The 26,687-nt window shown below is 52.3% G+C and overlaps 1 protein-coding gene across 1 annotated transcript; it reads left to right on the top strand.

Moving 5' to 3' along the window:
* The first annotated feature begins 5,599 nt into the window (after nucleotides 1–5,599).
* Nucleotides 5,600–25,951, top strand: LOC140189223 (uncharacterized). Its single transcript, XM_072245912.1, is given in 5 exon segments — nucleotides 5,600–5,656; nucleotides 21,169–21,270; nucleotides 21,369–21,533; nucleotides 24,428–24,546; nucleotides 24,548–25,951. Coding segments are annotated over 5 exon segments (1,821 nt in total). The 3' UTR covers nucleotides 25,926–25,951.
* Nucleotides 25,952–26,687: the final 736 nt, after the last annotated feature.

Here is a 26,687-nt window from a genome sequence, read left to right as displayed (position 1 = left end):
CCTGAATCTTCGACCTTGAATCTCCTACTCTGAAACTGATGCCCCTAAACTACTGACCTAACACTCCTGCCCAGAAACTGCTGACCTTGAAACTCCTGCCCTGAAACAGCTGCCCTGAATCTCCTACCGTGAAACTCATGCCCCGAAACAATTGACGTGAATCTCCTGCCCTGAAACTACTGACCTCAAACTCCCGCCCCAAAACCGATTACCTTGAAACTCCTGCCCTGAAACAGCTGCCCCTGAATCAGCTGCACTGAAACGCTTGCTCTGAACCTCCTGCCCTGAAACTCCTTCCCTGAAACTCATGCCCTGAAACTGATGACCTTGAAACTCCTGCCCTGAATCTCCTGCCCTGAAACCACTGGCCGGAATCACCTGCCGTGAAACTCCTGCCCTGAATCTCCTGCCCTGAAACTACAGCCCTGAAACTCACGCCCTGAATCTACTATCCTGAAACTCCTGGCCAGAAACTGATAACCTTGAAAACCCTGTCCTGAAATTCCAGCCCTGAATCTCCGGCCGTGAATCTCCTATCCTGAAACTGCTGCTCTGTATCTCCTGCACTGAGTCTGCTGCCCTCAAACTCTTGCCCTGAAACTCTTGCACTGAATCTCCTCCCCAGAAACTCCTGCCCTAACACCCCTGCGCTGAATTACCTGCACTGAAACTCATGCCCTGAAATTCCTGACATGAGATTCCAGTCATCAATCTCCTGCCCTGAGTCTCCCACCCTGAAACTCATTCCCCGAAATTACTGACCTGAAACTCCTGGCCAGAAACTGATGACCTTGAAAGCCCTGTCCTGAAACTCCAGCCCTGAATCTCTGGCCCCGAATCTCCTACACTGAAACTCATGCCTCGAAACTACTGACCTGAAACTCCTGCTCAGAAACTGATGACTCTGAAACTCCTGCCCTGAATCTCTTGTCCTGAAACAGCTTCCCTGAATCACCTGCACTGAGTCTGCTGCCCTCAAACTACTACCCTGAAACTCTTGCACTGAATCTCTTCCCCTGAAACCACTGCCATAACATCCCTGCCCTGAATCATCTGCACTGAAACTCATGCCCTGAAACTCCTGACATGAAACACCTGCTCTGAATCACCTGACCTGAAACTCCAGCTCTGAATTCCTGCCCTGATACTACTGCCCCGAATCTCCAGCACTGAAACACATGCCTTGAAACTCCTGCCAGGAAAACCCTTCCGTGAATCTCCTTCCCTGAAACTCCTGCCCTGAATCAACTGCCGTGAAACTGGTGCCCTGAAACTCCTGCCCTGAACCTCCAGCCATGATTCTCCTACCCTCTCATGCCCAGAAACTCCGGACCTGAAACTCATGTCCTGAATCTCCTTCCCTGAAACTCCTGCAAAGAAATTCCAGCCCTGAATGCCCTGCCTTTAATCTCCTGCCCTGAAACTCCTACATTGAATCTCCGGCCCTGAAACTACAGCCCTGAATCGCATGCCGTGAAACTCCTGCCCTGAAACTCGAGCTCTGAATATCCTGCCCTGATAGTACTGCTCTGATACTCCTTCCCTGAAACTCATGCCTTGAAAGCCCTGCCCTGAAACTCATTCCCCGAAACTACTAATCTGAAACTCCTGCCCAGAAACTGATGACCTTGAAACTCCTACCCTGAATCTCCTGCCCTGAAACTACTGACCTGAAACTCCTGCCCAGAAACTGATGACCTTGAAACTCCTACCCTGAATCTCCTGCCCTGAAACTCATGCCCTGAAACTACTGACCTGAAACTCCTGCCCAGAAACTGATGACTCTGAAACTCCTGCCCTGAATCACCTGCCCTGAAACTCCTGCTCTGAATCTCCTGCCCTTATACTACTGCCCTGAATCTCCTGCACTGAGTCTGCTGCCCTCAAACTCCTGCCCTGAAACTCATGCACTGAATCTCCTCCTCTGAAACCCTTACCATAACATCCCTGCCCTGAATCATCTGCACTGAAAATCATGCCCTGAAACTCCTGACATGAAACACCTGCTCTGGATCACCTGACCTGAAACTCCAGCTCCGAATTCCTGCCCTGATACTACTGCCCCGAATCTCCAGCACTGAAACACATGCCTTGAAACTCCTGCCAGGAAAACCCTTCCGTGAATCTCCTTCCCTGAAACTCCTGCCTGAATCAACTGCCGTGAAACTGGTGACCTGAAGCTCCTGCCCTGAACCTCCAGCCATGATTCTCCTACCCTGAATCTCATGCCCAGACACTCCGGATCTGAAACTCGTGTCCTGAATCTCCTTCCCTGAATCTCATGCCCAGAAACTCCTTCCCTGAAACTCATGTCCTGAATCTCCTTCCCGGAAGCCCATGCCCTGAAACTCCTGCAAAGAAATTCCAGCCCTGAATGCCCTGCCTTTAATCTCCTGCCCTGAAACTCCTACATTGAATCTCCAGCCCTGAAACTACAGCCCTGAATCGCGTGCCGTGAAACTCCTGCCCTGAAACTCGAGCTCTGAATATCCTGATCTGATAGTACTGCTCGGATACTCCTTCCCTGAAACTCATGCCTTGAAACTCCAGCCCTGAATCTCCTGCCCTGAATCTCATACGCGGAAATTCATGCGCCGAAACAATTGACCTGAATCTCCCGCCCTGAAACTCTTTCCCTGAAGCTCATGCCCTGAAGCTACTTACCTGAAACTCCTTCCCTGAAACTCATGCCCTGAAACTACTGACCCGAAACTCCTGCCCAGAAACTGATGACCTTGGAACCTCTGCTCTGAAACTACAGCCCTGAATCTCCTGTCCTGAATCTCGTACGCGGAAACTCATGCGCCGAAACAATTGACCTGAATCTCCCGCCCTGAAACTCCTTCCCCGGAACTACTGACCTGAAACTCCTGCCCAGAAACTGATGACTTTGAAACTCCTGCCCTGAACCTCCTGCCCTGAAGCTCCAGCCCTGAATCTTCTACCCTGAATCTCCTAAACTGAAAATCATGCCCCGAAACTACGGACCTGAAACTGCTGCCCAGAGACTGATGACCTTGAAACTCCTGCCCTGAACCTCCTGCCCTGAAACAGCTGCCCTGAATCACCTGCTCTGGATCTCCCACCCTGAATCCACTGCACATAAACTGATGCCCTCAAACTCCTGCCCTGAATCTCTTGCACTGAATCTCCTGCCCTAGCACTCCTGCACTGAAACTAAAGCCCGGAGAATCCTGACATGAAACTCCTGCCATGAATCTCCTTCTCTACAATTCCTGCCCTGAATCTCCCGCCCTGAAACTCCTTCCCTGAAATTCATGCCCTGAAACTACAGACCTGAAACTCCTGCCCAGACACTGATGACGTTGAAACCCCTGCCGCGAAACTCCAGCTCTGAATCTCCAGCCCTGAATCACCTACCCTGAATCTCCTACCCTGAAACTGCTTCCTTGAAACTACTGACCGAAAACCCCTGCCCTGAAACTCCAACCCTGAATCTCTGGCCCGGAAACAGCTGCCCTGAATCACCTGCCCTGAATCTCGTACCCAGAAACCCATGCGCCGAAACTACTGACCTGAAACTACCACTCAGAAACTGATGACCTTGAAACTCCAGCCCTGAACCTCCTGCCCTGAAACAGCTGCCCTGAATCACCTGCTCTGAATCTCCTGCCCTGCATCCACTGCACATAAACTGATACCCTCCAATTCCTGCCCTGAAACTTTTGCACTGAATCTCCTGCCCTGAAACTCCTGCCCTGAATCACCTGCACTGAAACTCATGCCCTGAAACTCCTGACAGGATCCTCCTGCCGTGAATCTCCTTCCCGGCAACGCCAGCCCTTAATGTCATGCCCTGAAACTACTTTCTGGAGACTCCTTCCCTGAATGTCCTACCCTGAAACACATGCCTTGAAACTCCTGCCACGAAACCCCTGCAGTGAATCTCCTTTCCTGAAACTCCTGCCCTGAATCAACTGCCCTGAAACTGGTGCCCTGAATCTGCTGCCCTGAAACTCCTGCCCTGAATCTCCTACCATGATTTTCCTTCCCTGAATCTCATGCCCTGAATCTCCTTCCCTGAAACTCATGCCCTGAAACTCCTGCCCTGAAACTACAGCCCTGAATCTCATGCCCTGAATCTCCTTCCCTGAAACTCATGCCCTGAAACTCCTGCAAAAAAATTCCAGCCCTGAAGTCCTGCCTTTAATCTCCTGCCCTGAAACTCCTACATTGAATCTCCTGCCCTGAAACTACAGCCCTGAATCGCATGCCGTGAAACTCCTGCCCTGAAACTCGAGCTCTGAATATTGTGCCCTGATCTCCTGCCCTGATAGTACTGCCCTGAAACTCCTTCCCTGAAACTAATGCCCTGAAACTACTGACCTAAAACTCCTGCCCAGAAACTGATGACCTTGCAACCCCTGCCCTGAATCTCCTGCCCTGAATCTCCTACCCTGAAACTCATGCCCCAAAACAATTGACCTGAATCTCCCGCCCTGAAACTTCTTCCCTGAAAGTCATGCCCTGAAACTACTGACCTGAAACTCCTGCCCAGAAGCTGATGACCTTGAAACTCCTGCCCTGAAACTCCAGCCCTGAATCTCCGGCCCTGAATCTCCTACCCTAAAAAACGTGCCCTGAAACTACAGCCCTGTAACTCCTTCCCTGATACTCATGCCCTGAAACTACTGACCTGAAACTCCTGCCCAGAAACTGATGACCTTGAAACCCCTGCGCTGAAACTCCAGCCCTGAATCTCCTGTCCTGAATCTCCTGCGCTGAAACTCATTCCCCGAAACTACTGACCTGAAACTGCTGCCCAGAAACTGATAACCTTGAAACTCCTGCCCTGAATCTCCTGCCCCGAAACTACTGGCTTAAATCATCTGCCCTGAAACTCCCGCCCTGAATCTCCTGCCCTGAAACTCCTTCCCTGAAACTCATGCCCTGAAACTACTGACCTGAAATTCCTGCCCCTCTCCCTCAATGTTGCAAAAACAAAGGAGCTGGTTGCAGACTACAGGAGGAATGGAGACAGGCTAATCTCTAACGACATCAATGGATCTGGGGTTGAGAGGGTGAACAGCTTCAAGTTCCTCGGATAAACATCACTGAGTATCTCACCTGGTCCGTACATACGTACAACAGTGCCTCTTTCACCTCAGATGGTTGAACAAGTTTGGTATGGTTCCCCAAATTCCAAGAACTTTCTACAGGTTCAGACTTGAGAGCATCCTGAGGGTCTGCATCACTGCCTGGCATGGGAACTGTACTTCCCTCAGTCGCAGGACTCTGCAGAGAGTGGTGAGGACAGCCCAGCCCATCTGTAGATGTGAACCTCCCACTGTCCAAGATATTTACATTATTGTGTAAAAAGGACCCGTAGGATCATTGGGGAGCTGAGTCACCCCAACCACAGAATGTTGCAGCTGCTACCATCCGGGAGACGGTACCGCAGCATAACAGCCAGGACCATCGGCTCCCATTCCCTAATCAGCCGGAAGCTCCCCGGGGCCCGAGTACGGATCGTGGGGCTGAGAGAGAGGGACTGCCCCGGGATTGCGGGCCACGGTGCCTGGACTCTCAGCAATTGCCCCTCAGTCGGTGCCGAAACCCCCAGCCCGGCCGCCCGGCGATGCGCTCTCAACTGATGCTGCTGGTTCCCAGGCCGTTCGCGTGCTGCGCACGAGTGGTATCCGCCACGTCACAACCCTGACGCCTGCGCCCGCGCATTTAATCAGTGCTGCAGTGATGGGGTTCTTTCCAAGGCGCCGCTTTCTGGGTAATCACGGTGCCATTAGCACTGGTTCCATGTCCGTGCCTCACTGTGTTTGTGTGTAGAAAACTCAGCAGCTGTTTTAACGCAGAAAGCAGCTTCTATAAATAATATACTCGATATCAACAGGCATTTCGCCTGTCAAGATCCTGTCAAGTACAACTCTCTTAGAAATGCGGATATAAAACACAAGAGATTCTGCAGTTGCTGGAAATGTAGACACACAAACACACACACACAAACACACACACACACACAAACACACACACACACACACACACACTCACAAACACACTCACACACACACAGACACACACACACACACACACACACACACTCACAAACACACACACAGACACAAACACACACTCACGCACACACACACATAAACACACATATACACAAACACACACACACAGAGACACACACATACACACAATCACACACACACAGACACACACACACACAAACACACACACACAGAGACACACACATACACACAATCACACACACACAGACACACACAGACACACACAAACACACACACTCACACACACACAAACACACACACACACACAGACACACGCACAAACACAAGCACACACTCACAGACACACACACACTCACACACACACAGACACACACAAACACACACACTCACACACACACAAACACAAGCACACACACACACGCGCGCGCGATTCTGGAGGAACTGAGCAGTTCAGGCAGCAACTCAGCAGCGGAGTACACAGTCTAGGCATGCTGAAGGGACTCGGCCTAAATGTTGTCTATTCATTCCTCTCCACATTTGCTCCACATCTGTCGATTTTCTCCAGTATTTTGCAGAAATTAACCATCTTTTTTTTTAAAAAAAATGAATCAGCTTCCAAATGTTTCTAATCTTTCATTTGTAGCCACATCATTCTGGTTTGATTCCTCTTACTCCTCGTAAACTCCAGGCCCTATCTCTTTCTGGAGCCCAAAAGCCCTGACTGGTGCTGGAAAGTCGTTGGCTTCTGACTCTGCTCCATCGAAGATTCACTCGCTAGTCTTCTGTCAGACTTTGGAGGCGCATTGCAACGACCCAGCTGTCTGAGGCACAGTCCTTTGAAACGAGTGAAGATAACAGAAAAAGTCCGGAGCCCTGAAGAACGTCAAAACCACAGTGAACTCATCGTCTTAGAAGATTGAGGGGGGATCTGATTGAAACGTATAAAATCCTAAAGGGATTGGACAGGCTAGATGCAAGAATATTGTTCCCGATGTTGGGGAAGTCCAGAACGAGGGGTCACAGTTTGAGGATAAAGGGGAAGCCTTTTAGGACCGAGATTAGGAAAAACTTCTTCACACAGAGAGTGGTGAATCTGTGGAATTCTCTGCCACAGGAAACAGTTGAGGCCAGTTCATTGGCTATATTTAAGAGGGAGTTAGATATGGCCCTTGTGGCTAAAGGGATCAGGGGGTATGAGGGGAAGGCTGGTACAGGGTTCTGAGTTGGTTGATCAGCCATGATCATACTGAATGGCGGTGCAGGCTCGAAGGGCCGAATGGCCTCATCCTGCACCTATTTTCTATGTTTCTATGTTTATTCAGCCTAGAAAAACTCATGCAGGAAAGTCATACAGGTGCGTAAGGCAATGAGAGGCATTGATAGTGAGGATAGCCAGAGGCTTTTTCCCAGGACGGAAATGGCTAACACGAGGGGGCGTGGTTTTAAGGTGCTTGGATGCAGTTGCACGGGAGAGGTCAGAGGTCAGTTTTTTACACAAAGAATGGTGGGTCTGTGGAATACACTGTCAGCGAGGTGGTAGAGGCAAATACAATAAGGGTTTTAGATAGGTACATGGAGCTTAGAAAATTAAAGGGTTACGTGGTACAGTACTTCTAGAATTCCTCGAGTAGGTTATTGTCATGGTCCGGTCCTTGAAGTTCGCATTCCGGTTCACGGTCCGGTCCGTGGACTCAGGACTCCGGGTCCCTTGGTTGGATGAGTTAATCATAGGCACCTGATTCCCATCCTGGGGCTTGGAACATAAGTAGCCTTGCGGTTGAGTGTGGGCTGCTGGTTTGTCTTGTCAAGATCCCCTGGGAGCAACCTGCCGGTGGAAGGCTGGAGCAGCCTCTTCTCATCTTTAGGCCGCGTTAGAAAACTATCGCTTCATGGAGCCTTGCTGTCGGTAGTCGGAGCTGTCTTTGCGGTATACATTCGGCCGTTTCCCGGGCCAAATGAGTGGCCGTCAGCCGCTCCGAGCTAGGTGGGGATCCGTCTGTTTCCATAGCCAGCCGAGGTTGCTGGCCGTAACTGTGAGTTGGAGCAACCCCGATGCAGAGATGCAATTGTCTGTCATTCTTTGGTGTTTGTCTCTTCTTGTCCTCGCCTCCGTGGGGTAAGTCAGACCGTTCTGCCAGAGGGTCTCACTGAACTCCCGTCGAAGAGAAGATTTAAACTTCTTCAGGGTAGGCATACCTGGAAGAGACTTCGCAGCGGAGTAGCGAATGGTAAACACAAAATAATCATCTCTCTCTCTCTCTCTCTCTCTCTCTCTCTTTCTCTCTCTCTGACCCTCTCTCACTGCTCCCCCCTGTGATCTCCGCCTCTCTCCGACTCTTCGACCAGATCCTGACGCAGACCCGCTACCACAGCCACGTACCAGCCTTCTCCTTCCTACCCTCCCGCCACCTTCTTTATAGGGTCTGCCCCTTCCCTCGACAGTCCTGACGAAGGGTTTCGGACCAAAACGTTGACCGATCTTTTCCACGGATGCTGTCCGACCTGCTAAGTTCCTCCAGCGTGTTGTGACTGTTGCTTTGGCCCCAGCATCTGCAGATTATTTTGTGTTCACATCCAATGTTCCACCTTCATCAATATGTTTTGTTACATCCTCAAAGAATTCAATCAGGTTTGTAAGGCATGACCTGTCCTTGACAAAGCCGTGCTGACTACCCCTAATCCGATGCTCATAAGTCCTTCCACTTAGGATCTTCTCCAACAAATTGCCCACCACTGATGCAGGACTTACTGGTCTATAATTTCCTGGGTTACCTCTACTCCCCTTCTTGAACAATCCTCGAGTACTTCTTCCATCCCTATTGATGATACAAAGATCATCGCCAGATGTTCAGCAATCTCCTCCCTCTCTTCCCACAGTAGCCTGGGCTATATCACAACTTGAGTTGAACTGGGTATTGTTATGATACTAGACGTCACATTGAGTGAAGATCTTATAGAAACATGTAAAATTATGAAAGGGATAGATAAAATAGAGGCAGGAAAGTTGTTTCCCCTGGTAGGTGAGACCAGAACTATATGACATCACCTTAAGGTTTGGGGTATTTGGGATGGAGATGAGGAGGAACTGCTTTTTCCAGAGAGTGGTGAATCTGTGGATTTCTCTGCCCAATGAAGCAGTGGAGGCTACCTCAGTAAATGTATTTGAGACAAGATTGGATAGAGTTTTGAATAGTAGGGACAATAAGGGTGATGGGGAAAAGGCAGGGTGGTGGAGACGGGCCAGATGACGTTCCTGTGCTCCTATTTCTTATGTTCTCACCATTCAGACTAAAATCTCACCTGAAAAAATGTTCTTCACCCATTGATGTCCTTTCAAATATTTTCACAGGTTTGAAATGGCAGAACATTTGTGCATGGGAATCTCAATATGTCAGAATTGCTCTCTCTGTCTGGATATATAAGGAGTGACCAAATATTTTCTTTGCAAGACCAACACATGTGTTCTCGATCCTTGGAGATGAAGAAGTATCTCATCCCAGCTGGAAATATATTTTGTCTCTGAAATGAAGTTCTCTGTTGTAACTCAATGTTAGCCACTGGAACCGGGAACTGAGAACACACCAGCAATTGGTCACTGGAGATCAGTTCTTCAACTGTATTGATTGTACAAGAGATTCAAACGTCTGACTTTCTGAATTGCCAGAGAATTGTTTGCAGTGAGATATCATTCTCCTTCTCTCAGTGTGGGAAGGGATTCTCTCGCAGCCTACACGCAGACACGCCAGTGAGTTCACAGTGGGGAGTGGCCATTCACCTGCTCTATATTAGGGAGGGTGTCTACTCAGTCATCTAGCCTGAAGATACCTCAGCAAGTTCACACCATAGTGAGATGTTCCACCTGTTCTGACTGTGGGAAGCAATTCATTCTGTCGTCGATGCTAAAGGTATATCAGAAAATTCACCAGTGAGAGGACATAGCCCTGGCGACATCCAAGTACCGAGTCAATTCCTGGTCCTGGCGCATCCAAGTTCCGAGTCAAGTCCTCGCCCTAGCAGCTTCCCAGTTCCGAGTCAAGTCCTGGCCCTGGCGGTCTGTGATTCCTGTCCTACCCGCTTGTCTGAATCCCTTCTCTGCCCCTTCGCCTCTAGCCCTCGTCTGCAGCCCCCGCCGGCACTTCGGTCTAGTTCCATCGCCGGAGCTAGATAGGTACTGTCTGGTGTTCTTTCGTGTTGGTCTTGTCTTGTCCTCGCCTCCATGTGGTAAGTCAGGCCATCATGCCGTTGCCCCATGGGGTGTCAAGTCTTGTCTTGTCTTGTCCTCGCCTCCGTGGGGTAAGTCAGGCCATCTTGAGGTTGCCCCGCGGGGGGTCATGAGTCCCGGCCCTATGTCCTGTACCCAAGGAGGGGTCCCGACTCTCTGTTCTGTGTGTGAGTCCCGGCCCTATGTCCTGTACCCAAGGAGGGGTCCCGGCTCTCTGTTCTGTGTGTGAGTCCCGGCCCTATGTCCTGTACCCAAGGAGGGGTCCAGACTCTCTGTTCTGTGTGTGAGTCCCGGCCCTATGTCCTGTACCCAAGGAGGGGTCCCGGCTCTCTGTTCTGTGTGTGAGTCCCGGCCCTATGTCCTGTACCCAAGGAGGGGTCCCGGCTCTCTGTTCTGTGTGTGAGTCCCGGCCCTATGTCCTGTACCCAAGGAGGGGTCCAGACTCTGTGTTCTGTGTGTGAGTCCCGGCCCTATGTCCTGTACCCAAGGAGGGGTCCCGGCTCTCTGTTCTGTGTGTGAGTCCCGGCCCTATGTCCTGTACCCAAGGAGGGGTCCAGACTCTGTGTTCTGTGTGTGAGTCCCGGCCCTATGTCCTGTACCCAAGGAGGGGTCCCGGCTCTCTGTTCTGTGTGTGAGTCCCGGCCCTATGTCCTGTACCCAGGTAGGGGTCCAGACTCTGTGTTCTGTGTGTGAGTCCTGGCCCTATGTCCTGTACCCAAGGAGGGGTCCCGGCTCTCTGTTCTGTGTGTGAGTCCCGGCCCTATGTCCTGTACCCAAGGAGGGGTCCCGGCTCTCTGTTCTGTGTGTGAGTCCCGGCCCTATGTCCTGTACCCAAGGAGGGGTCCCGGCTCTCTGTTCTGTGTGTGAGTCCCGGCCCTATGTCCTGTACCCAAGGAGGGGTCCAGACTCTGTGTTCTGTGTGTGAGTCCCGGCCCTATGTCCTGTACCCAAGGAGGGGTCCAGACTCTGTGTTCTGTGTGTGAGTCCCGGCCCTATGTCCTGTACCCAAGGAGGGGTCCCGGCTCTCTGTTCTGTGTGTGAGTCCCGGCCCTATGTCCTGTACCCAAGGAGGGGTCCCAGCTCTCTGTTCTGTGTGTGAGTCCCGGCCCTATGTCCTGTACCCAAGGAGGGGTCCAGACTCTGTGTTCTGTGTGTGAGTCCCGGCCCTATGTCCTGTACCCAAGGAGGGGTCCCGGCTCTCTGTTCTGTGTGTGAGTCCCGGCCCTATGTCCTGTACCCAAGGAGGAGTCCAGACTCTCTGTTCTGTGTGTGAGTCCCGGCCCTATGTCCTGTACCCAAGGAGGGGTCCAGACTCTGTGTTCTGTGTGTGAGTCCCGGCCCTATGTCCTGTACCCAAGGAGGGGTCCCGGCTCTCTGTTCTGTGTGTGAGTCCCGGCCCTATGTCCTGTACCCAAGGAGGGGTCCAGACTCTGTGTTCTGTGTGTGAGTCCCGGCCCTATGTCCTGTACCCAAGGAGGGGTCCCGGCTCTCTGTTCTGTGTGTGAGTCCCGGCCCTATGTCCTGTACCCAAGGAGGGGTCCCGGCTCTCTGTTCTGTGTGTGAGTCCCGGCCCTATGTCCTGTACCCAAGGAGGGGTCCCGGCTCTGTGTTCTGTGTGTGAGTCCCGGCCCTATGTCCTGTACCCAAGGAGGGGTCCCGGCTCTCTGTTCTGTGTGTGAGTCCCGGCCCTATGTCCTGTACCCAAGGAGGGGTCCCGGCTCTCTGTTCTGTGTGTGAGTCCCGGCCCTATGTCCTGTACCCAAGGAGGGGTCCAGACTCTGTGTTCTGTGTGTGAGTCCCGGCCCTATGTCCTGTACCCAAGGAGGGGTCCAGACTCTGTGTTCTGTGTGTGAGTCCCGGCCCTATGTCCTGTACCCAAGGAGGGGCCCCGGCTCTCTGTTCTGTGTGTGAGTCCCGGCCCTATGTCCTGTACCCAAGGAGGGGTCCAGACTCTGTGTTCTGTGTGTGAGTCCCGGCCCTATGTCCTGTACCCAAGGAGGGGTCCCGGCTCTCTGTTCTGTGTGTGAGTCCCGGCCCTATGTCCTGTACCCAAGGAGGGGTCCAGACTCTGTGTTCTGTGTGTGAGTCCCGGCCCTATGTCCTGTACCCAAGGAGGGGTCCCGGCTCTCTGTTCTGTGTGTGAGTCCCGGCCCTATGTCCTGTACCCAAGGAGGGGTCCCGGCTCTCTGTTCTGTGTGTGAGTCCCGGCCCTATGTCCTGTACCCAAGGAGGGGTCCAGACTCTGTGTACTGTGTGTGAGTCCCGGCCCTATGTCCTGTACCCAAGGAGGGGTCCCGGCTCTCTGTTCTGTGTGTGAGTCCCGGCCCTATGTCCTGTACCCAAGGAGGGGTCCAGACTCTGTGTTCTGTGTGTGAGTCCCGGCCCTATGTCCTGTACCCAAGGTGGGGTCCCGGCTCTGTGTTCTGTGTGTGAGTCCCGGCCCTATGTCCTGTACCCAAGGAGGGGTCCAGACTCTCTGTTCTGTGTGTGAGTCCCGGCCCTATGTCCTGTACCCAAGGAGGGGTCCCGGCTCTCTGTTCTGTGTGTGAGTCCCGGCCCTATGTCCTGTACCCAAGGAGGGGTCCAGACTCTGTGTTCTGTGTGTGAGTCCCGGCCCTATGTCCTGTACCCAAGGAGGGGTCCCGGCTCTCTGTTCTGTGTGTGAGTCCCGGCCCTATGTCCTGTACCCAAGGAGGGGTCCCGGCTCTCTGTTCTGTGTGTGAGTCCCGGCCCTATGTCCTGTACCCAAGGAGGGGTCCCGGCTCTCTGTTCTGTGTGTGAGTCCCGGCCCTATGTCCTGTACCCAAGGAGGGGTCCAGACTCTCTGTTCTGTGTGTGAGTCCCGGCCCTATGTCCTGTACCCAGGGAGGGGTCCCGGCTCTCTGTTCTGTGTGTGAGTCCCGGCCCTATGTCCTGTACCCAAGGAGGGGTCCCGGCTCTCTGTTCTGTGTGTGAGTCCCGGCCCTATGTCCTGTACCCAAGGAGGGGTCCCGGCTCTCTGTTCTGTGTGTGAGTCCCGGCCCTATGTCCTGTACCCAAGGAGGGGTCCCGGCTCTCTGTTCTGTGTGTGAGTCCCGGCCCTATGTCCTGTACCCAAGGAGGGGTCCCGGCTCTCTGTTCTGTGTGTGAGTCCCGGCCCTATGTCCTGTACCCAAGGAGGGGTCCAGACTCTGTGTTCTGTGTGTGAGTCCCGGCCCTATGTCCTGTACCCAGGGAGGGGTCCCGGCTCTCTGTTCTGTGTGTGAGTCCCGGCCCTATGTCCTGTACCCAAGGAGGGGTCCAGACTCTGTGTTCTGTGTGTGAGTCCCGGCCCTATGTCCTGTACCCAAGGAGGGGTCCCGGCTCTCTGTTCTGTGTGTGAGTCCCGGCCCTATGTCCTGTACCCAAGGAGGGGTCCCGGCTCTGTGTTCTGTGTGTGAGTCCCGGCCCTATGTCCTGTACCCAAGGAGGGGTCCCGGCTCTCTGTTCTGTGTGTGAGTCCCGGCCCTATGTCCTGTACCCAAGGAGGGGTCCCGGCTCTCTGTTCTGTGTGTGAGTCCCGGCCCTATGTCCTGTACCCAAGGAGGGGTCCCAGCTCTGTGTTCTGTGTGTGAGTCCCGGCCCTATGTCCTGTACCCAAGGAGGGGTCCAGACTCTGTGTTCTGTGTGTGAGTCCCGGCCCTATGTCCTGTACCCAAGGAGGGGTCCCGGCTCTCTGTTCTGTGTGTGAGTCCCGGCCCTATGTCCTGTACCCAAGGAGGGGTCCCGGCTCTCTGTTCTGTGTGTGAGTCCCGGCCCTATGTCCTGTACCCAAGGAGGGGTCCCGGCTCTCTGTTCTGTGTGTGAGTCTCGGCCCTATGTCCTGTACCCAAGGAGGGGTCCCGGCTCTCTGTTCTGTGTGTGAGTCCCGGCCCTATGTCCTGTACCCAAGGAGGGGTCCCGGCTCTCTGTTCTGTGTGTGAGTCCCGGCCCTATGTCCTGTACCCAAGGAGGGGCCCCGGCTCTCTGTTCTGTGTGTGAGTCCCGGCCCTATGTCCTGTACCCAAGGAGGGGTCCCGGCTCTGTGTTCTGTGTGTGAGTCCCGGCCCTATGTCCTGTACCCAAGGAGGGGTCCAGACTCTGTGTTCTGTGTGTGAGTCCCGGCCCTATGTCCTGTACCCAAGGAGGGGTCCAGACTCTGTGTTCTGTGTGTGAGTCCCGGCCCTATGTCCTGTACCCAAGGAGGGGTCCAGACTCTCTGTTCTGTGTGTGAGTCCCGGCCCTATGTCCTGTACCCAAGGAGGGGTCCCGGCTCTCTGTTCTGTGTGTGAGTCCCGGCCCTATGTCCTGTACCCAAGGAGGGGTCCAGACTCTGTGTTCTGTGTGTGAGTCCTAGCCCTATGTCCTGTACCCAAGGAGGGGTCCCGGCTCTCTGTTCTGTGTGTGAGTCCCGGCCCTATGTCCTGTACCCAAGGAGGGGTCCAGACTCTGTGTTCTGTGTGTGAGTCCTAGCCCTATGTCCTGTACCCAAGGAGGGGTCCAGACTCTGTGTTCTGTGTGTGAGTCCCGGCCCTATGTCCTGTACCCAAGGAGGGGTCCAGACTCTGTGTTCTGTGTGTGAGTCCCGGCCCTATGTCCTGTACCCAAGGAGGGGTCCCGGCTCTCTGTTCTGTGTGTGAGTCCCGGCCCTATGTCCTGTACCCAAGGAGGGGTCCCGGCTCTCTGTTCTGTGTGTGAGTCCCGGCCCTATGTCCTGTACCCAAGGAGGGGTCCAGACTCTGTGTTCTGTGTGTGAGTCCCGGCCCTATGTCCTGTACCCAAGGAGGGGTCCCGGCTCTCTGTTCTGTGTGTGAGTCCCGGCCCTATGTCCTGTACCCAAGGAGGGGTCCCGGCTCTCTGTTCTGTGTGTGAGTCCCGGCCCTATGTCCTGTACCCAAGGAGGGGTCCAGACTCTGTGTTCTGTGTGTGAGTCCCGGCCCTATGTCCTGTACCCAAGGAGGGGTCCCAGCTCTCTGTTCTGTGTGTGAGTCCCGGCCCTATGTCCTGTACCCAAGGAGGGGTCCAGACTCTGTGTTCTGTGTGTGAGTCCCGGCCCTATGTCCTGTACCCAAGGAGGGGTCCAGACTCTGTGTTCTGTGTGTGAGTCCCGGCCCTATGTCCTGTACCCAAGGAGGGGTCCCGGCTCTCTGTTCTGTGTGTGAGTCCCGGCCCTATGTCCTGTACCCAAGGAGGGGTCCAGACTCTGTGTTCTGTGTGTGAGTCCCGGCCCTATGTCCTGTACCCAAGGAGGGGTCCAGACTCTGTGTTCTGTGTGTGAGTCCCGGCCCTATGTCCTGTACCCAAGGAGGGGTCCCGGCTCTCTGTTCTGTGTGTGAGTCCCGGCCCTATGTCCTGTACCCAAGGAGGGGTCCCGGCTCTCTGTTCTGTGTGTGAGTCCCGGCCCTATGTCCTGTACCCAAGGAGGGGTCCAGACTCTGTGTTCTGTGTGTGAGTCCCGGCCCTATGTCCTGTACCCAAGGAGGGGTCCTGGCTCTCTGTTCTGTGTGTGAGTCCCGGCCCTATGTCCTGTACCCAAGGAGGGGTCCAGACTCTGTGTTCTGTGTGTGAGTCCTAGCCCTATGTCCTGTACCCAAGGAGGGGTCCAGACTCTCTGTTCTGTGTGTGAGTCCCGGCCCTATGTCCTGTACCCAAGGAGGGGTCCCGGCTCTCTGTTCTGTGTGTGAGTCCCGGCCCTATGTCCTGTACCCAAGGAGGGGTCCAGACTCTCTGTTCTGTGTGTGAGTCCCGGCCCTATGTCCTGTACCCAAGGAGGGGTCCCGGCTCTCTGTTCTGTGTGTGAGTCCCGGCCCTATGTCCTGTACCCAAGGAGGGGTCCCGGCTCTCTGTTCTGTGTGTGAGTCCCGGCCCTATGTCCTGTACCCAAGGAGGGGTCCCGGCTCTCTGTTCTGTGTGTGAGTCCCGGCCCTATGTCCTGTACCCAAGGAGGGGTCCCGGCTCTCTGTTCTGTGTGTGAGTCCCGGCCCTATGTCCTGTACCCAAGGAGGGGTCCCGGCTCTCTGTTCTGTGTGTGAGTCCCGGCCCTATGTCCTGTACCCAAGGAGGGGTCCCGGCTCTCTGTTCTGTGTGTGAGTCCCGGCCCTATGTCCTGTACCCAAGGAGGGGTCCAGACTCTGTGTTCTGTGTGTGAGTCCCGGCCCTATGTCCTGTACCCAAGGAGGGGTCCAGACTCTGTGTTCTGTGTGTGAGTCCCGGCCCTATGTCCTGTACCCAAGGAGGGGTCCCGGCTCTCTGTTCTGTGTGTGAGTCCCGGCCCTATGTCCTGTACCCAAGGAGGGGTCCCGGCTCTCTGTTCTGTGTGTGAGTCCCGGCCCTATGTCCTGTACCCAAGGAGGGGTCCCGGCTCTCTGTTCTGTGTGTGAGTCCCGGCCCTATGTCCTGTACCCAAGGAGGGGTCCCGGCTCTCTGTTCTGTGTGTGAGTCCCGGCCCTATGTCCTGTACCCAAGGAGGGGCCCCGGCTCTCTGTTCTGTGTGTGAGTCCCGGCCCTATGTCCTGTACCCAAGGAGGGGTCCAGACTCTGTGTTCTGTGTGTGAGTCCCGGCCCTATGTCCTGTACCCAAGGAGGGGTCCCGGCTCTCTGTTCTGTGTGTGAGTCCCGGCCCTATGTCCTGTACCCAAGGAGGGGTCCAGACTCTGTGTTCTGTGTGTGAGTCCCGGCCCTATGTCCTGTACCCAAGGAGGGGTCCAGACTCTGTGTTCTGTGTGTGAGTCCCGGCCCTATGTCCTGTACCCAAGGAGGGGTCCCGGCTCTCTGTTCTGTGTGTGAGTCCCGGCCCTATGTCCTGTACCCAAGGAGGGGTCCCGGCTCTCTGTTCTGTGTGTGAGTCCCGGCCCTATGTCCTGTACCCAAGGAGGGGTCCAGACTCTGTGTTCTGTGTGTGAGTCCCGGCCCTATGTCCTGTACCCAAGGAGGGGTCCCGGCTCTCTGTTCTGTGTGTGAGTCCCGGCCCTATGTCCTGTACCCAAGGAGGGGTCCAGACTCTGTGTTCTGTGTGTGAGTCCCGGCCCTATTTCCTGTACCCAAGGAGGGGTCCCGGCTCTCTGTTCTGTGTGTGAGTCCCGGCCCTATGTCCTGTACCCAAGGAGGGGTCCAGACTCTGTGTTCTGTGTGTGAGTCCTAGCCCTATGTCCTGTACCCAAGGAGGGGTCCCGGCTCTCTGTTCTGTGTGTGAGTCCCGGCCCTATGTCCTGTACCCAAGGAGGGGTCCAGACTCTGTGTTCTGTGTGTGAGTCCCGGCCCTATGTCCTGTACCCAAGGAGGGGTCCCGGCTCTCTGTTCTGTGTGTGAGTCCCGGCCCTATGTCCTGTACCCAAGGAGGGGTCCAGACTCTGTGTTCTGTGTGTGAGTCCCGGCCCTATGTCCTGTACCCAAGGAGGGGTCCCGGCTCTCTGTTCTGTGTGTGAGTCCCGGCCCTATGTCCTGTACCCAAGGAGGGGTCCCGGCTCTCTGTTCTGTGTGTGAGTCCCGGCCCTATGTCCTGTACCCAAGGAGGGGTCCAGACTCTGTGTTCTGTGTGTGAGTCCCGGCCCTATGTCCTGTACCCAAGGAGGGGTCCCGGCTCTCTGTTCTGTGTGTGAGTCCCGGCCCTATGTCCTGTACCCAAGGAGGGGTCCCGGCTCTCTGTTCTGTGTGTGAGTCCCGGCCCTATGTCCTGTACCCAAGGAGGGGTCCAGACTCTGTGTTCTGTGTGTGAGTCCCGGCCCTATGTCCTGTACCCAAGGAGGGGTCCCGGCTCTCTGTTCTGTGTGTGAGTCCCGGCCCTATGTCCTGTACCCAAGGAGGGGTCCCGGCTCTCTGTTCTGTGTGTGAGTCCCGGCCCTATGTCCTGTACCCAAGGAGGGGTCCCGGCTCTCTGTTCTGTGTGTGAGTCCCGGCCCTATGTCCTGTACCCAAGGAGGGGTCCAGACTCTGTGTTCTGTGTGTGAGTCCCGGCCCTATGTCCTGTACCCAAGGAGGGGTCCCGGCTCTCTGTTCTGTGTGTGAGTCCCGGCCCTATGTCCTGTACCCAAGGAGGGGTCCCGGCTCTCTGTTCTGTGTATGTGTCCATGGTTCTATGTGCCTGCTGTCCCGAGACCGAGGCTCTGTTTTTTTTCCATGTTCCTCCTCTCCCTAGCCCATGGCATGTCCATGCCTGGTTCTGGGGTCCGAACCCTAGGCAAGTCCCAGATACTGGGTCCTTGCCCAGTCCCTGACTCAGAGTCCATACCGTAGCCTCTTCATATCGCCTCTGATTCTGGGATCCTATTCCGAGTCCTAGCCCAGACCCTTGCCCCAGCATAGTCGTAGTCCTGAGTCCTTGTCCAGTTCGCTATTCCAGCTTCCGCTTTGCTCTCCTGGTAGCAAACAATAAACTTAATTTAATTAACCACACAAGATGTGTCTTGTATTTGGATCCACCCTTGCTCCCAATGCCCACCCCCACCACCACCATTGTGACACTCAGCCACACATTAATACGCCTGATCATGCTATTCTTGCACTCACTGGCACATGGCACAGGCAGCAATCCCGAGATTACTACCCCAGAGGTCCTGCTTTTGAGCTTCCTGCCTAACTCCCTAAATTCTCTCTTCAGGACCTCTTCCCTTTTTCTACCTATGTCATTGGTACCAACATGTACCAGGACTTCTGGCTGTTCACCCTCTCCCTTCAGAACATTCTGCACCCGATCCGAGACATCCCGTACCCTGGCACCTGGGAGGCAACACACCATGTGGGTATCTCTATCAGGCTGACAGAACCTCCTGTCTGTTCCCCTCACTATGGAATCCGCTATGACTACCGTATTCCTCATCTTCCTCTTTCCCTTCTGCACCACAGAACCAGGCTCAGGGCCAGAGACCCGATCGCCATGATCGTCCTGTCAGGTCATCCCCTCAATCGTATTCATAACGAGAAAAATATTACTGAGGGGTATGGCCACAGGGGACACCTCTACTACCTGAGCTCTTTCCTTCGTTGTCCTGATCGTCACCCACTTGTCTAACTCCTGCACCCTCGGGGTGACTGACTCCCTGTAGCTCCTCTCCATCTCCTCTTCACTCTCCCCAGTAAGCTGTAGGTCATGGAGCCGCAGCTCCAGATCCCTAACACGGTCTCTAAGGAGCTGCATCTCGGTGCACCTCGTGCAGATGAGGCCATCAGGGAGACGGACAGTGAATGTAGGTCAGGGTAGGAGACAGCCGGAGAGACTACATCTGCTGACCCCAACAGTATCATCCCCAGGGTACTGAAAGCCCGTACGAGCCTGCTCTCTGGCATTTTGGTGCACCCTGACAATCTGAGACCAAGTCAGAAAAAGATGTGGAATAATTCCTGCCTTGGTCCTTTACCCAGTATGGTAATTATCTGAACTTAATGACGACAATCACTACAGACCAATTGCCCTCACATCTCATGTGATGAAGGTGATGCAGATACCGGTCCAGACTTACCTCGGACCCTCTACAGTTTCCCTACCAACCTCATGAGGGAGTGGATGATACCATCATCTCCCTGTTTCAGAGAGCTCACTCCCACCAGGATGATGCTGGTGGCATTGAGAGAATCACTGTTTTTGATTTCTTTAATGCGTTCAATACAATCCAGCCACGTTTTATGAGCAAGGATGGGCGTAGACAAATTCAGTTCACTATCTCCTGAATTACTGCCTTCCTGACAGATAGACCCTAGTTTGTACCACTGGGTGGTTCTGTGCCTGAGGTGGAGGTGAGTGGCACTGGAGCCCCACACGGGACTGTCCTGTCTTCATTTCTGTTCACACTCTACAGCTCAGATTTTCAGTGCTACTCTGATTCTTGGCAGTTAATGATGTTCTCTGATGACTCTACCGTAGTTGGGTGCATCAGAGATGGGCAGGACTCAGAGAACAGAGGAATGGTGGAGAGTTCTGTGGAATAGTGAGGGAAGAATCGCCTGCTCCTGAACGTGGTCAAAGCCAGGGAAATGGTGATAGATTTTAGGAGGAAGAGGACTGTGATAAGTCCTGTATACATTCCGGGAGAAGAAGTTGCGATGGTGGAGGAGGACAAATACCTGGGTGCTCGCCTCGGCAAAAGGCATGACTGGAAAACCAACACCAAGACTGTTAAAAAGAAGGGGATGAGCAGACTCTATTTTCTAGGGAAGCCGAGATCCTTGAACACGTGAGGAAGGATCTCGCAGATCTTTTACCAGTCTGTTGTAGCGAGTGCAGTCTTCTTTGCTGCTTTACGTTGGGAAAGACTAAATAAACTCATCAGAAAGGTTGGATCCATCCTTGGCCACAACCCGGACTCTTTCGAGTGAGTGGTGGAGTGGATGTCACTGAACAAACTGTTATCGAGTATGGACAATCCGGAACATCCTCTCCATGACCTACTGAGTAGGGAGCAAAGCCACCGACCCCTTTTGAACAAACTCACTCAGCTCCGCCCTCACAATGATCGTAACAAAAAATCTTTCCAAACAAATGCATCAGCTCATCTTTCTGCGACAGGTGAACACACATCATAGTTCAATAGTCTCTGCATTATTGTTTCATACATTATTATTGCACACGGATACAGTATTATTCTGCACTATTCTGCACTTTATTTTCAGTAAAGTTTGCCCGCTGCTTGCTGTGTTTTTAAGAGTTTGCAGCTGAAACGAATGAATTTAACACTCGGAATCAATAGTATTTTTATTATTATTATTATTATTCTCCAGCCTTTTATCTCTCAACAATCAACCTCCCAGCTCTTTACTTCACTCCTGCCCCTCTCCCAGTTTACCCTATCACCTCACCTGCCCCATATTCTTACTCCCTCCCTTCCTTTCCAGTCCTCAAGAAGGTCTCGGTCTGAAACGCCGCCTGTTCACTCCTCTCCATAGTTGCTGCCCGCCTGATTTTCCTCCAGCATTTTCCGTCTGTCGCTTGAATTTCCACATCTGCAGATTTTCGCTGTTTGCTCACACGCGCATGCGCAGAGGTCTGAGTTGGTCCCAACTATCGCGCATGCGCTCAGTAAACGAGAGGCTCACGGGTTTCGGCCGCAGGTAGGAGGCGTCTCCGGGTGGGAATTAATCAGCGGCGTATGAACCGTGATTTACAGGCTATCACTGTGAGCTCCTGGCGCACTGTTCCTCCACCCCAGGACAGCCCCGGTCCGTTGCCTCTTTCTCAGCCCCACGATCCGTACCCGGGCCCCGGGGAGATTTGGACTGATGAGCGCCGGGCCGCCGCCGTTTGTGCGGCGCATGCGCATCGCTGCAGCTTTCGGTGGCTGACAGACAGGTTTCTCGTTCGTGGGGCCTTCTGGGTAAAGAGACAGCCATGGATGACACTACCAAGCGTTGTTCCCGTACAGTCGAAGGAAATGGGAGAGAATGTATCTCCCAAACACTGCCGAGTTTCAGCTATGTAAATCCAAGGATTAGTAACTCGGAACAACAATATAGTTCCCAGTTAATCTCGGTTGAAGAGTTTTCCTTCCAGTCAGTGAAAATGTCAATTAGAGCTGTATGGAAATAAAACCTTCCGTCAGATTTAGTTCTGTCTGAGTAAATAACGATATGATCGCAGTCCAATGAGAATAGCCACTGCCATCCACTTTATATTCATTGGCATTGCCATCCATGGGTTCATCACTGTCAATCAGCTGGTGGGAGGGTATTGGAGTAATTAATAAATCTCCAGAATCATACATGTACTAACAAGTGCTCTTTGTAGTCTTGTGGAACATGACTAGAACTTGAAATAATACCAAAAGGCAGAGACAAATGGAGCCAAGTCTTTGGTTGATTGAAGTCAGAAGTAGCGCATTCTCACACAGACAGGAATACCATCTGAGAATTTGATGGTCAGTCAGAATGTCTGATCCGTGCCTTGTTCGAAGATGAGTGCATATAGAAACATAGAAATCTACAATATATTACAGGCCCTTTGGCCCACAGTGTTGTGCCGTCCATGTAACCTATTCTAGAAACTGCCTCGGATTTCCCAACCACATTGCACTCTGTTTTCCTGAGCTCCGTGTACATATCCAACAGTCTCTCAAAATGGTATCTGCCTCTACCATCATCGCTGGCAGTGCATTCCATGCACCTACTACTCTCTGTGTGAAAAACCTACCTCTGACATCCCCTTTAACCCTACTTCCAAGCACCTTAAAACAATGCCCCTTGTGTTTGCAATTCAGCCTTAGGAAAAAGCTTCTGGCTGTCCACACGATCAATGCCTTTCGTCATCTTATACGCATCTGTCAGGTCACCTCTCATTCTCCGTCGCTCCAAAGTTCACTCAACCTATTCTCATAAGGCATGTTCTCTAATCCATGCAACATCCTTCTAAATCTCCTCTACACTCTTTCTGTAGTATCCACATCCTTTCTGTAATGAGGTAACTGAACACAATACTCTAAGTGGGGTATAAATAAGGTCTGATATAGCTTTGACATTACCTCACCACTCTTGAACTCAGTTCCACGGTTGATTAAGGCCTTATTAACAACAACGTCAATCAGCGCTGCAGCTTTGAGTGTAAAATTGACATGGACCCCAAGATCTCGCTGATCCTCTACATTGACAAGAGTCCTAACATAATATTGTATTCTGTCTTTGTATTTGATGTACTGAAATAAACCACAGCACACTTATCCCCATCTGCCAGTGCTGCATCCTATCGATGTCCTGCTGTAGCCTCTGAACAAGTGTCCAGACTTTTCGCAACACCTTCAACTTTTGTGTCCTCAGCAAACTTACTGACCCACCCTTCTACTTCCTCATCAAGATCATTTATAAACGTCACAAAGAGAAGTAGTCTCAGAACACATCCCTGCAGAACACCACTGGTCGCGGTCCTCCATGCAGGATACAAACCATCTACAACCACCTTTGGCTTCTGTGGGCAAGCCAGTTCTGGATCCACAAAGCAAGGTCTACTTTGATCCTTGCCTCATTACTTTCTGAATGAGCCTCGCATGGGGAATCTTATCAGAAGTCTTACTGAAAGCCATGTACACTACATCCAATGCTCTACCTTCATCAGTGTTTACTGTTATATTCAATCAGGTTCATAAGGCACGATCTGCCCTAGACAGAGCCATGCTGACCATCCCTCATCAAATTATGCTTCCCCAAATGCTCATAAATAAGTAAAATTATGAAAAGAATAGATAAGATAGAGGCAGGAAACTAGAGGATATCTCTTCAAGATTCAGGGCATTTGGGATGGAGATGAGGAGGAACTGCTTTTCCCAGAGGGTGGTGAATCTGTGGATTTCTCTGCCCAATGAAGGAGTGGAGGCTACCTCAGTAAATGTATTTAAGGCAAGGTTGGATGGATTTTTGTATAGTAGGGGAATTAAGGCTTATGGGGAAAAGGCAGGTAGGTGGAGATGAGTCCATGGCCAGATCAGCCATGATCTTATTCAATGGTGGAGCAGGCTTGATGGGCCGGATGGCCTACTCCCGCTCCTATTTCTTATGTTCTCACCGCAGATTAAAATCTTTCCTGAAATATTGTCCTTCACCCCTTGTTGTCTTTTGTAAATATTTTTACAGGTTTGTAATGGCAGAACACTTGTGTACAGGAATCTCAAACACAACAACACATCAGTTTTGCTGACTCTGTCTGGATATTTAAGAAGTGAACAAATATTTTCTTTGCAACACCAACACATCTGCTGTGGATCCTTGGAGATGAAGAAGTATCTCATCCCAGCTGGTGATGTATTCTGTCTCTGAAATGAAGTTTTCTGTTGTAACTCAGTGAAATTCACTGGAACCGGGAGCTGAGAACACACCAGCATTTGTTCACTGGAGATCAGTTCTTTAACTGCATTGATTGTACAAAGGAGTCAAACATCGAACTTTCTGAATTGCCAGAGATTTGATCGTAGTGAGATATCATTCTCCTTCTCTCAGTGTGGGAAGAAATTCACTCACAGGCTACCCTCAGACATGCCAGTGAGTTCACAGTGTGGAGAGGCCATTAACCCGCTCTGTGTGAGGGAGGGGAACCACTCAGTCATCCAGTCTGAAGATACATCAGCAAGTTCACACCATAGTGAGATGCTCCATCTATTCTGCAAGCAGGAAGCCATTCTGTTATTGATCCCAAAGGTATATCAGAAAATTCACCAGTGAGAGAACATTGACCTGCTCGGACGGTGGGAAGGCATTCACACACTCAACCACGCCACAGTGACACCAGCGAGTTCACACCGGGGAGAAGCCATTCACCTGCTCTGAATGTGGGGAAGGGTTCACTCAATCATCCAACCTACAGAGACACCAGCGAGTTCACACCGGGGAGAAGCCATTCACCTGCTCTGACTGGGAAAGGGTTCACTCAATCATCTCAACTGAATGAACTCCAGCGAGTTCACACCGGGGAGAAGCCATTCACCTGCTCTGACTGTGGGGAAGAGTTCACTCAATCATCTCAACTGAATGAACTCCAGCGAGTTCACACAGAAAAGATGCAGTTCACCTGCTCAGACTGTGGGAAGGGATTCACTCGCTCATCCAACCTACAGAGACACCAGCGAGTTCACACTGGGGAGAAGCCATTCACATGCTCTGAATGTGGGAAGGGATTTGCTCGGTCATCTCAACTGAAGGAGCATCAGCGAGTCCACACTGGGGAGAAGCCATTCTCCTGCTCTGAATGTGGGAAGGGATTTGCTCGGTCATCTCAACTGAAGTTACATCAGCGTGTTCACACTGGGGAGAAGCCATTCACTTGCTCTGAATGTGGGAAAGGATTCTTTCGTTCATCTCAGCTCTTGAAACACCAGCAAATTCACACTGTGGAAAAGCCATTCATCTGCTCAGAATGTGGGAAGGGATTCACTGATTCAGCTCAGCTGAAAGTACATCAGTTTGTTCACACTGCGGAGAGACCGTTCACCTGCTCAGACTGTGGGAAAGGATTCATTTGGCATTCTCATCTACTGACACACCAGTTAGATCACACTGGGGAGAAACCATTCACCTGCTCTGAATGTGGGAAGGGATTCACTCGGTCATCTCAACTGAAGATACATCAGCGAGTCCACACTGGGGAATGGCCATTCACCTGCTCTGAATGTCGGGAGGGTTTCACTTGGCAATCTCAACTGATTGAACATCAGCGAGTTCACACTGGGGAGAAGCCGTTCATCTGCTCTGAATGTGGGAGGGGATTCGCCCGGTCATCTCATCTGAAGGAACATCGGCAACTTCACACTCGGCAGAGGCCGTTCACATGCTGTGAATGTGGGAAGGGATTCATTCGGTCATCTCAACTGAAGGTACATCAGCGAGTTCACACTGGGGAGAAACCGTTCAGCTGCTCTGAATGTGGGAAGGGATTCACTGAGTCATGCAACCTTGTGAAGCACTACCGAATTCACACTGGGGAGAAACCATTCACCTGCTCAGATTGTGGGAAGGGATTCACTCAGTCAGCTCAACTCAAGAAACATCAGCGAGTTCACACTGGGGAGAAACCTTTCAGCTGCTCTGAATGTGGGAAGGGATTCACTCAGTCATGCAAACTTGTGAGGCACTGCCAAAATCACGCTAGGGAGAACCTGTTCACCTGCTCAGATTGTGGGAAGGAATTCACTCGGTCATCTGACTTTAAAATCCATCAGAGAATTCACACTGGGGGGTGCCACTCACCTGTTCTGAATGTGGGAAAGGATTCACTCAGGCATCTCAATTAAGACTATAAGATATAGGAGCAGAAGTAGGCCATTCGGCTTTTTGAATCTGCTCTGCCTTTCAGTCATCGGCTGATCCCATTCTCCAGTCATCCCCACTCCCCTGCCTTCTCCCCATACCCTTTGATGCCCTGGCTAATCAAGAACCTATCTCTCTCTGCCTTAAATGACTTGGCCTCCACAGTTGCTTGTGGCAATAAATTCCACAAATTTACCTCCATCTGAGTAAAGTCAGTTCTCCTCATCTCTGTTCTAAATGGATGTCCTCCAATCCTGAAGTCATGCTGTCTCGTCATACACTCCCCTACCATGGGAAATAACTTTGCCATATCTAATCTGTTAAGACCTTTCAGCGTTCGGAATGTCTCAATGACATTCCACCCCGCCCCCCCACAATTCTCCTGAACTCCAGGGAATACAGCCCAAGAGAAGCCAGATGCTTCTCGTATGGTAACCCTTTCATTCCTGGCATTTTTCTTGTGAATCTTCTCTGAGCCCTCTCCAATGTCACTATATCCTTTCCAAAATAAGGAGCCCAAAACTGCACACAATACTCCAAGTGTGGTCTCACGAGTGCCTTATAGAGCCTCAACATCACATCCCTGCTCTTATATTCTATACTTCTAGAAATGAACGCCAACATTGCATTCACATTCCTCAACACCGACACAACCTGGATGTTAATGTTTAGGGTATCCTGCACAAGGACTTCCAAGTTCCTTTGCATCTCTGCATTTTGAATTCTCTCCCAATCTAAATAATCAT

Source organism: Mobula birostris, chromosome 28, assembly GCF_030028105.1.
Source record: "Mobula birostris isolate sMobBir1 chromosome 28, sMobBir1.hap1, whole genome shotgun sequence".
Taxonomy (NCBI): domain Eukaryota; kingdom Metazoa; phylum Chordata; class Chondrichthyes; order Myliobatiformes; family Myliobatidae; genus Mobula; species Mobula birostris.
The sequence above is the reverse complement of the archived record's forward strand: the minus strand, read 5'-3'. Positions and strand labels throughout refer to the sequence as shown.